Source organism: Cornus florida, unplaced genomic scaffold (genome assembly GCF_030987335.1).
Source record: "Cornus florida cultivar Cherokee Brave unplaced genomic scaffold, ASM3098733v1 CherokeeBrave_3.0.0_Hap2_Chr07, whole genome shotgun sequence".
In the NCBI taxonomy this organism is placed as follows: domain Eukaryota; kingdom Viridiplantae; phylum Streptophyta; class Magnoliopsida; order Cornales; family Cornaceae; genus Cornus; species Cornus florida.
In genome coordinates this window covers 4,016,837-4,027,817 of record NW_026775577.1, presented here as the reverse complement: position 1 = coordinate 4,027,817, position 10,981 = coordinate 4,016,837, and the positions used below count along the sequence as shown (strand labels likewise).

General features: G+C 35.9%; 3 protein-coding genes across 3 annotated transcripts; 1 reads left to right on the top strand and 2 right to left on the bottom strand.

The window, feature by feature from the left end:
* Positions 1 to 60: 60 nt before the first annotated feature.
* On the bottom strand, positions 61 to 989 carry LOC132315828 (zinc finger AN1 domain-containing stress-associated protein 12). The gene is made up of 2 exons (XM_059814242.1): positions 752 to 989; positions 61 to 601 (listed from the first exon to the last, which is right to left on the bottom strand). Exons 1-2 carry the CDS (start codon positions 854 to 856, stop codon positions 134 to 136), a joined length of 573 nt encoding a protein of 190 aa, XP_059670225.1. The 5' UTR covers positions 857 to 989; the 3' UTR covers positions 61 to 133.
* Positions 990 to 6,597: 5,608 nt separating this feature from the next.
* Positions 6,598 to 7,227, top strand: LOC132267618 (zinc finger protein 5-like). Its single transcript, XM_059768753.1, has one exon. The coding sequence runs from the start codon at positions 6,598 to 6,600 to the stop codon at positions 7,225 to 7,227; it is 630 nt and encodes a 209-aa protein (XP_059624736.1).
* A 1,684-nt stretch (positions 7,228 to 8,911) lies between these two features.
* LOC132315826 (peroxidase 63-like) lies at positions 8,912 to 10,150 on the bottom strand. The gene has a single exon (XM_059814240.1). The coding sequence runs from the start codon at positions 10,032 to 10,034 to the stop codon at positions 9,051 to 9,053; it is 984 nt and encodes a 327-aa protein (XP_059670223.1). The 5' UTR covers positions 10,035 to 10,150; the 3' UTR covers positions 8,912 to 9,050.
* Positions 10,151 to 10,981: the final 831 nt, after the last annotated feature.

Below are 10,981 nucleotides of genomic sequence, written 5' to 3'. Positions count from 1 at the left end.
CTTCTTGTCCATTGGTTGGCGTGTAAAATAATCATAATTTATCAAAAATTGATAGGTAAATTAAATAAAAAGAAAACAATCAGAATATTAATGTAATTGATAAAAAATAATTCTTTTACATGTTCTCTCAATCTCAGTAGGCTTTTACAGATGGAGTACTTGGCGGAGAAGCTGATTCACGACCTTTCTTTGAGCAATCATTGGCATTCCGTGAAGCCAAAGCCATCAAAAACTTGTTTGCTTCCTTATTGAAGCTTGCCGAGGCCGATGACGACGATGATGAGTTGTGCTTGCAGGCATGATCAGCAGGGAATCGATGCTTGAGGCAGACCTTAAGTTGGCAAGTTTTGCATGTGCTTGTGTTTGAGAAGGTCAGTATCTCTCTGCACCTCCTGACTGCACAAGTTGGTTTATTTTTCTTCTTTGGGTCGCAATCTCCAGATTTCTCATGTCTCTCCAACATCACCTTCTCGTCTTCTCCTTCGCGTCCGGTGGTTTCAATCGACGTTGAACAGATTTCGCAGACGACAACCTTTCTGCTATTATGGTCCTGTTTGGGGCAGTTGTGGGACTTGTATGCTCTGTGCTCCAAACAGAACGTCTGCAAACATGATCAAATAATTTCATTCATGAATCCAGCAACCTAATATATTCATCTTGGATGTGGGAATTCGAAACTCACCTGAGAAATCACCATCTTTGACCCAAAAAAAAAAAAAAAAAAAAAACCAACTAACTAATATTAAATTACCTTTTGACATGCAACGCATTTAAAAGGGAGAAAATCGAGTTGATTGCATTCTGAAAGTTGGCAGTGTATTCCCAAATCTGGAAAAGCTTCTGTTCCTCCTCCCATCTTTGTTCTCTCTCTCTAGGATTTTTGGTTTCTCTCTCTAGAAGATTGATGGTGGGGGAATGGACAATGGGACAAGTAAAGAAGATATTTGGTAACTTCACAGCCTCTTTATTTATAGCTTTACGTGTCGACTTGCGGCCTAAGCCAAATTTAAAGTCAATATCGAATTCCCCAAATTTAGATGGTTCTGGATTACGCGTTCCTAACCGGCCTTGGAGAGGGAAATACGTGACGTTAGCCCTTTTATCATCATATTCCATATGGAGCTCTAGTGGGACCCACTAAAAATCATGCAATCAAAAATCAAACAATCTTCACGCAGTGACGATGCTTTGTGATAAAAATTGTGAGCTTGATATTTTATTCACAGGATTAAAATAATTTTTGATTTTTTTTATTTTAACAGGTATTTGAGCCTTGAGGTGGTTGTTATTTCGGATGGAGAAGGTCATGGACAAATTACAAATATGGATGAATGAGTATTCAGTAAACTTATAAGGTTGAGAATAATGGCTCGGCCCGTTACAATAGGATTGCTAGGTAAGATTGACTGCCATTTTTGGGTTAAGAATGAAATGTACAAAGACGATACAAAATAAAGGCAACAGCCTAACGGCCAGCTTAGGCCCAGAAAACAATGATCGTGAACATAGGCCAATTGGCCCAAAAGCAGAGATGGCTAATATAAGTCCAAAAAGCAAAGATGGCTAACGTAACCCAACTGGCCCAGAAAAACAAAGATGGTTAACATAGGCCCAAAAAATAAAGATGGCTAACATAGCCCAATTGGACCAGAAGGCCCAGAACAAAAGGATTTCAAAAGACTTGTTACCGTCACAGCTTAACAGCAAAACAGGGGAACAATGGAGCTCCACTGCAATTCCACACGATGAAGATCAAATTAGTTGATGGTGAACATTAGCGAAGCGAATCAGAGGCAAGCTGGTCTCTTCTTATTGAATTGCTTGTTGAGAAAACTACTTCTGTAAATGTTCCAAGAAATATAGCAGGGTAGGGACAGACCCAGAAAAGTAAGTGAGAGGGATGACTTTTAACAAAAAAAAATATAGTGGGGGCAATAGTATAATTTTTCTCTAATTTCAGCAAAAGCAAACTCAAAATTTTTTAAGTATATAATTCAAAAAAAACAAAATTAATGGACATAATAGCAAAAAGAAAAAAATCAATATGAGCAATTGCCTCCACTGAGCCCATACGTCCGTGCATGACTTTGGGTACCTTCTCTCTCCACCATCATATTTTAAAAAGAATAGCACACTGATTTTCTACTTTCAAAACCTGTCTTGCCTTTAAAATATTATTGAAAAATGTGAATTCCTAGTTGCTGATGTAGGACAGAATTTTCGATCAACCTGTTTTGACTTGAGCAGGTCCATTTTTGATTGAAAACGTTTCAACAAACAATACACACTTGCTAAAGCTAGTGGCTCACGCTAGGTGTTTGTTTTTTTAAAGTCAAATTTAGTCATTTAAGGCTTGAAAATTGTGTTTTCCACTACTCTCACGAGAAAAGCTCAGCTGACAAGTGTAAGGACGTGTCGAGTTAAAAAACTATCACTTCATGTAAAATAATGCTAAATGTTATGTGTTTTTTTTTCTTGTATTTCCCTTTAAAACAATTTGAATATACTGCGGAGAAGATAATATGAAATGGAGTTGTATTTGAAATGGAGATAATAATAATTAGTTGTAATATTATTGTCCAATAGTTTAAAGTTGAATCCAACCACAAAATCCAATACATAATCTGCTGTCATATTATATGATAGATACTAGAACTTGAAAACTACAAAATGACTGCAACTTTATGCATTAGGTATATAAGATTTGGCTTGCCTACCCCAAGAATATATGTGCAGATCTTACTGAATTCCCTTATCAGTTTATATACTGACATCATTGTCCACTAATAGTATTCCCCTTTTTAGGAACTGTTTCCTCTCCCATCCGCAAGAGCATCCTCAAAAGGGATCCGGATGCGGAGTTTCTAAAAAAGTTAATCCTTTCAAGCACGTGATAAATACAAGACACGTACAAATAAATGTGTCAATTTTAATCAAATTTTTCTTTGCATGTCACTTTGTGTTGGTCGGAATCAAATAATCTCGCACCATGTAATAATTTCTTGGGACTGAGCAAACCAGTTTCCTTTATATTGATGACTTATTGATGACCTAGTATAAAAGCTTAGCCATGTTTTCCTTTGTAGTCGTCTGATGCCTCAAGTCCATGACAAAGGGTTTGGAGTGGGACTTTATTGAGAATTTTAGGCCTGCAAATTCCATCTCCACTCCGTGCATAAAACCTTGCAACTTTTAGCCTGATTCCAAGTGCTCAAATTGATATAGATCAGTAATTGATAATGATAAATTATATTTAACTTGCAAAAATGTTGCGTTCCCAACTCCCTCAACCATTGTGTGGAACACCAAGTCCAATAACAGCATTTCAGTCTTAATTCAGAATGGAATATTTCTTCTATATGCACAACTGTAATCAGGAACGGATCTATGTACAAGTTAGTGGGGACATTAATTTTTAATTCTTTTTAGTAATATATCTTACTATTTTATTTATTTTGATTTATATACTTATAAAATTACTAAAAAATTACATTATCGTCCCCCTCACACAATTTCTTAGCTCGGTCCCTGAGTGCAATGTGGTTGTAATGCATGATTGCAAGGAGAATCTCCATTTGTGATTAGTGACTTCGTCTTCGAAAGACCTTTCATTTGCAAGGACAGCGGAAGAAGATTCTCCTTGCAATCATGCCCCGTTCTAAATTCCAACAACAAAGTTAACTGCCATTATACAGGACTGCTATGTATAGGCCATTAAACATTAGTAAAGCAGTGAATGTATGCTGTATAAAGATGCTTTTGTTGATATGAGATTGTATATGAGATAGTGAATATAGTGTTTTCAACATACATAATATCATTGATTGTGTAGAACATACATTTAATTTATTCCCTCTGTATATAATTGATAAAAAAGGAGTTCTTTACATGTTCTCTCAATCTCAGTAGACTTTACAGAAGGATTACTTGGCAGAGACGAACTGGCAGATTCAAGGGTGGGCCTGAGTGTGCTCAAACCCATCCAAAAAAAAAAAAAAATTTACTTTAGCCCGGCCAAATTATTATTTATTTTTTTCCTTTCAGGAAGATGTACAAAACACCGTAAAAAGTAAGGAAAGTCAATATCCAACTCCTCAATTTTAGATGGTTCTGGATTACGCGTTCCTAACGGGCTTTCGAAAGAGAAATACATGACGTGAGCCTTTTTTTGTGATGTGTCCCACTAAAACATCATGCAATAAAAAATCAAACATTCTTCATGGAGTTGTGCATAATAAAAATTGTGAGTTTTTGGTATTTAATCACCGGATTAAAATAATTTTTGAATTTTTTTTTTTTACTGAACATGTGTTAGAGGTTGTTATTTAGTGGTTACGATTAATATGAATGAATATACATAGCAGGTTAAATTTTTGGATTTGAGGACAAGATTGACTTCCACTTTTACAAAGCTTATACTAAATAAAGACAACAACCCAACTGGCAACTTAGGCCCAAAAACAAAGATGGCCAACACAGCCCAATTGCCCCAAGAACAAGGCAAATATAGGCACAGAAAGCAAAAATGGCTAACGTTACCCAATTGTTCTAGAAAAACAAAGCTGGCTAACATTAGCCCAAAAAACAAAGATGGCTAACATATCCCAATTGGACCCGAAGGCCCAGAACTAAAGGATTTCAAATGAGGACATGGGAACATTAGCTGAGCGAATCAGAGACAAGCTGGTCTTTTCTTATTGTATTGTTTGTTGAAAAAATATACTTCCAAAATTGCAAAAGTTCCCTGTTCTGCCTTTAAAATATTTGCTAAACTAGAGGTCCCGATTTATAAATAGATGTAATTCAACTATCAATAATATATCAGATTACTCTGCAATTTTTTTTTTTTTGTAAATTCAAAGTTGTTCTTTTGTTCATTTGTGAACGTCGGTTCCATCAATTGCTTAGGTTAAGTTTTGCTTTGGGTTTGCACATAAAGCATACATTCTATTAATAATTAAGAATGTGGTCGGCCAAAAGGAGTATACATACATTCTATCACAGGTGTTACGAGAAATTAAGAATATGGTCGGCCAAAAGGAGCCACCCACAACAAGCCATACCAATAAAGTGATGATGATACTTTTAGTAAGTAATGGGTAGTAATGAAAGCAAAATGAGATTTTGTTAATATTAATAATTACTTTATTACTTTAACAATCGCTAAAAAAAAACAACTATGCTATTATCTACTAAAAAAATTTCATTTCAGAATCTTTGGTGAATGGTGTCTTAATTCACATGTTTAGTTAGTTTGATGATAGGTTGAATATGGAAAGGTGATAGATTTTTCAATCTTGCAGCACAAATAAACTACTATCACTTTAAGCAATATAATGCTAAATGTCACGTCTTTCTTCTCGTCTCTCTCTTTGAAACAATTTGAATCTACAGCAGGGAAGATAATATGAAATGAACATAATATTAATTTAGTTGTAACATTTTTGTCCAAAACTTTCAAGTTGAATCCAACCAGAAAATCCAACACACAATCTGCTGTCATATTATATGATAGATACTAGAAGTTGAAAGCTACAAAATGACCACTCTTTTATGCATTAGGTATATAAGATTTGGCTTGCCTACCATGATCTTACTAAAGACCCTTATCAGTATATTTACTGACATCATTATCCACTTATAGTATTCCTTTATTTAGCAACTGTTTCCTTTCCCATTTGCAAGAGCATCCTCAAAAGGATCAGTCTACAGAGTTTCTGAAAAAGGAGATCCTTTCAAGTAGATGATAAATACAAGACTACATAAGATAATCCTCTTTAAAGTACTGGAGTAGTCATGTTGTGAATGGGACTTAACCAGAAATTTTTCATGGTTAGGGATTACGTGGTCCCGGCCAATCACAAAGAGACACATAAGCAAATGTGTCAGTTTTATTCGCCTGATGTCCGTGACAAAAACGGTTTGGAGTGGAACTTTCTTCAGGGAATTTTAGGCCTGTAAATTCCATCTCCACTCTGCATAGAACTTGCAACTTTTAATTAACCTGATTCCAAGTTAATTGATAATGCTAAATTATATTTAACTTGCAATCAAAATATAAAATATAGTGTTTTTTTTTTTTTTTGTAGTTTAGAGCACCTTTCTACAAAATGTTGCATTCTCACCTGCTTTAATCTTTTGCGTGGTACACCAAATCCAATACCACGACCTAGTTCAGAATGGAATATTTCTTTTGTATGCACAAGTGAAATGTGGTTATAAATTGTAATGCATGAATTAGATAGCCGAAAGTGTAATTCAGCCATTGGATTTCTTTGTAATAGAAATAAATGGATTCAATTTTTATTTTATTTTTTTTATTTTTATTTTTTTGTGATAGAAGACTAATAGAATCCACTTTTATAGTGAAAAATAATCAATTTTATCGACTTTAAAGAAGAGAAACATATGAACACAAAACTCCATGATACTTCTTTCTGCGACCACCTTTTTCCTAAAAGTGATTCCCATAGGTCATTGACTTTTGAGATTATGAAAGTAAATAATATCCTGTTTAATTGTAGTGCAGGACTGATTCAAACAAACTTCAACAATATAAATTCAAGAGCACAAACGTCTTTCAGTGCATTGGCTGTGATGGAGAAGGGCGTGTTAGAACAAGACCGCGCTGCCTCTTGTCATCTCTCTCCAAGTTCAGGGGAGAACAAGCATGGTGGCTTCTTTTCCAACATGCAAGTTAAAGACAAGAAGCTCAGATTGTTCGGCTTTGATGTCGATCCACATCCAAATTATGCCATGGCTGAGAATGACAAAGGAGATGAAAATGCAATTTCTGCACATGCAGGAGAGAAACATGTCAAGGAGAGAAACATGAGGTATGAGTGTCAATTCTGTTACAAGAAGTTTACGAGCTCACAGGCTTTGGGAGGCCATCAAAATGCCCACAAGAAGGAGAGGTTGAAGAAGAGAAGACAGCAATTCGAGGCGAAGAAAGCAAGCATCAATTTCCACCTTCAACCTTTCCAATTTTCTTCGAGGTATTATAACCCTGCCTGCTACACACCAGAGTTCAAAAAACCACACTTCAATGGAAGCCATGATTTGTATTCATTTGGCCTACAAATTTGTGTTCCATTCCAAGAAAGTTCAGGCACAAACAAGTATGACAAGAACAATCCCTTTATAATTAGGCCTGCAGAATTGCCTGATTCCAAGCAGAGTTGTGAAATATTAGATTTCCAGCTAGGGTTTGTTGCAAAAATATGAAACATATATATGTTATATAGTTTTACTTTTTTCTTGGACTTTGTTGTATAATTCTTGTATAAAGTATAAACCTACTAGCATTGGAGAGAATAAAACACAGTTGTCTTTAATTTCTTAAAGCACACCAAATGAAACCACGGCTTTATTCATTATTGTGTATTATCATAGAACAGTCAATTTATATATGTTATGTGGATACTTCTAACCGTGTGAAAGTATTTTGAAAAAATAAAAAATGTACAAAACACAATAATATTTACATAAGGGAGATCAGGTTGTGACAATAATATTTACAGCAAGTTGTGACATGTGATGTCCGTTATGTAGCAGTTGAGGAAAACGAAGATCTTTCCTCCTAAAGTCATTGCAATTTCATTTATTTTCTATGGACTAGTGGGCCCTATGAGATGACTGATTAATAAGTATATGGGCTCTCTTCAGCCAGGAGCCAAAATCAATTGTTAGATTTATAAATCAAAATCTTATAACTCAAATGTTTCTTAGAGGTCAATGATAAAATATTCCGAAAAACAAAAAAGGGTAAAATACTATACATCATTTAAATTGTATATTATTCTAAATAATTTCCATAACAAAGAAGGAAGAAAGAATAGTTCAATGGAGCTATAATTCATACTAGTTTCTTATCAAGGAGAAATAATATAGGAACCACATTTGGTGTCACAATTGAATTCAATTAAATATGGGGATCCAAAATTCCATATGAATAATAATAATTATTATTATTATTTCAACTGGTTGATGAGGTGACAGTTACTATCAATCTTACCCACTGCAGGTTAGGGTTTTTGACTTGGTTTAATTTTGGGCCCTGTTGCAATAGTCTGGTACACCCAACAAAACTGAGGTGGTGGCTTTTATTGTGGTCAATAAGTTGCTCACATGGCTCTTATTGGCTCAATCTGATTGTGAGAATCACATCATTGTCCTGACAAATTATTACATAGAGATTTCGAATTTTGCCGGCAGATAAAGAGACTTGTATTGGCGAATCATGTTATGATTAGCGAAAATTTCATAACTTGAACTATGTAATTTCGAACTAATAATAATTTATCATTTGACATGTAATTTCTTATATCTATTTTTTTTTGAAGAAAACATAAATCAACTTTTATTAGAGAACATAATACTAAATAGAATTTGACTTTTATTTACTTATATTAGTCGAAACCATATATTTTTGAACCGCACTTAATAATTTGTCATTTTAAGTAGGAAAACATGGAACTTCTAGTATCAATAAACACCTTGGCTTGTCTACCACTTCACAAAGACTCACATTTGGACAAAATTGAAGTGCCCCATGAAAAATGAATAAGGAGTCTTTTTCTTCAAAATCTCCCTACTTTGCTCTTAATTTTATGGGCAATAAGTATACAATTATTTTAATGATTTTTTAAAATAAAGAAAGAAAATAGTAATTAATTAATCCATTGTCACGGGAATTGCATTGATTCAAATTAATTCACCATTTTTTTTACTTAATTCAATTATACCATATTTGAGTGCCACACTAATAGATTCGATCTGATCTGATCGTGTGCAAGTTACTATTAGAACTAAGTAGAAATGAATTTAAATTACTCCTTAATAAACATTTAATGGTCTATTCATACTTTGTTCAAATTTCACTGTAATTTATTCTATTAAAACCAGAAAAAAAAATATAAAAAAATATGTATAATTAATTAAGCTTAATATCATCACCTTTATGGAGATGTTGTAATGTATACATGTACTCAACTTATCATCATCATCATCATCAACAACCATTATGATCCAAACAAACCCTTAAACTCTCAGCTGTTAAAAGCATCACACCTGTGCCTAATCTCTCCTCTCCGACCCGTCTTGACACCATACACGCTTAGCTTCTCCATTGCTCGACCAAATGCCTCAAAGAACGCCTTCTCATCCTTCCCATACATCTCCACAAACGGCCTCGTCCTAGCATCCGAATACAGAGCATGATCCGACTGCAAAATCCCCAAGCCTTTCGGCAAATTCTGAAAATACATGTTATCGAACTTGTTCGGACTCATCACGTCGTTGAACACCGACAATGTCGGATTCTTCCGGTAATCGGAGCACGCATTTCTCAATCCTTCGGCATATCGTGGATTGTACGCCGGATCGGAGTTCGAATTTCGACTGTAATTGTAAATGTTTGAGCTGAATTCAGTACAGTGAGCGAGCCCAATTGTATGAGCACCACTCAACGCCACCATTTCTTGAATCGAAAACCCTCTCGAGCTGAAAATTGAAATGACTTGGGTGATCGACATTGTGGGTCTTGGAAGATTACCTTCCACGCGAGAGGATTGTGAGATCAGCCCATCTTTACGGCCTAATTGGACGGTGTAGTAGGGGCCGCCCATCATGGTGACGAGGTCGCGGGCGGCGACGGCGAGGATGTCGGCGCAGGAGACTGTGGCGGGGCAGGCGAGCTCGAGGGCGGTCTTGGCGCGGACGACGACGTCGAAGCCGTCGCCGGGGAGGGAGAGGTTGATGTCGGCGTCACGCTCGGCCTTGTTGAAAGGGGTGGAGGAGACGAGGACAGAGGCGTCGCAGCCGTCGACGAGGCAGTCGTGGAGGAAGATGCGGAGGGTGGCGGCGGCGGTGGTCGGGGAGGTGATCTGCTTGTTGGTGACGGTGTCTTGGACGATCTGTTCGAATCTTGGGCATGATTTTTGGTAGTAGTTGGGTGTGAGTTGCTGGGATTGGGAGGGAGTGAGGAGTGAGAGAGATGAGAGAGAGAGCAGCAGGAGTAATGGTAATGCCATAGGATTGTTAGAGAGAAAGAGTGTGTGTGTGTGTGTGTGTGTGTGTGTTTAGAGAGAGAAATGAAAGCAAACCAGAGGTTTTGAGTGTGGAGAGTGGGTTTGATGAGAGGAAAACGAAAGAGAGACTACACCACCAATCAAGGCTTGCTTGCTGGAATTGGGGCTCACTTTATGTGGATCTTTTAAGTGTAGGACCAGAATGAGTCAAGCTCAGGTTTTGATTATTTGAACTTGAATTGAGTGTATACAAACTGTACATACAAGTGTTTGAGTCAACTTTTTCACTATTTTAAGTAATTTGAACGCATGTTCCAACCTATTTGAAAATAAGTAATTTATATATAAATTTAATAAAAATCGTACTAAGTAAATCTAGTTTTAGAATCTTAATGATAGAATTTATTCATAAACACGTATTCATGAACATTTACAACATCTTAATAAATTTATCTACAAATTGTTTCGATTCAACCCGAAATAAACTCCAATTAAATTAGACTGAACTTTTTACAAAGAAAACATTATTGGGAGTCCTATGGTTATAATATGTGATCGAATTCTTCTTTCTTTTTCCTCTTTTTCTCAGTTTAATTAGAAAACAGAAGCTGTCGGCGGACCAAAATTTGATTTATTTAATGTAACATTAGCAAGTTTTTAAGAAAAACCTGTACGGGAGATTTATTTTGTGAGATGTGACACAGGCAACAGATGCAGAAAGCTTTTTAGTTGATGTGGCGACAAGGAACAATCTTTAATCACATATTCACATGGGTTGTTTTGCAATAATTGGCGATATACGTATTTTGTGTTCACATACACACATTTGTTTGATTTACGACGAGTTTGCAATTTGCATGTGTTAGGTGGTCCCACTCACGCCTACGATACTTCCAACTTCCACGTCTACGAGTGCGACTTTATGTCATACACACCAACCTCTTTTCTTT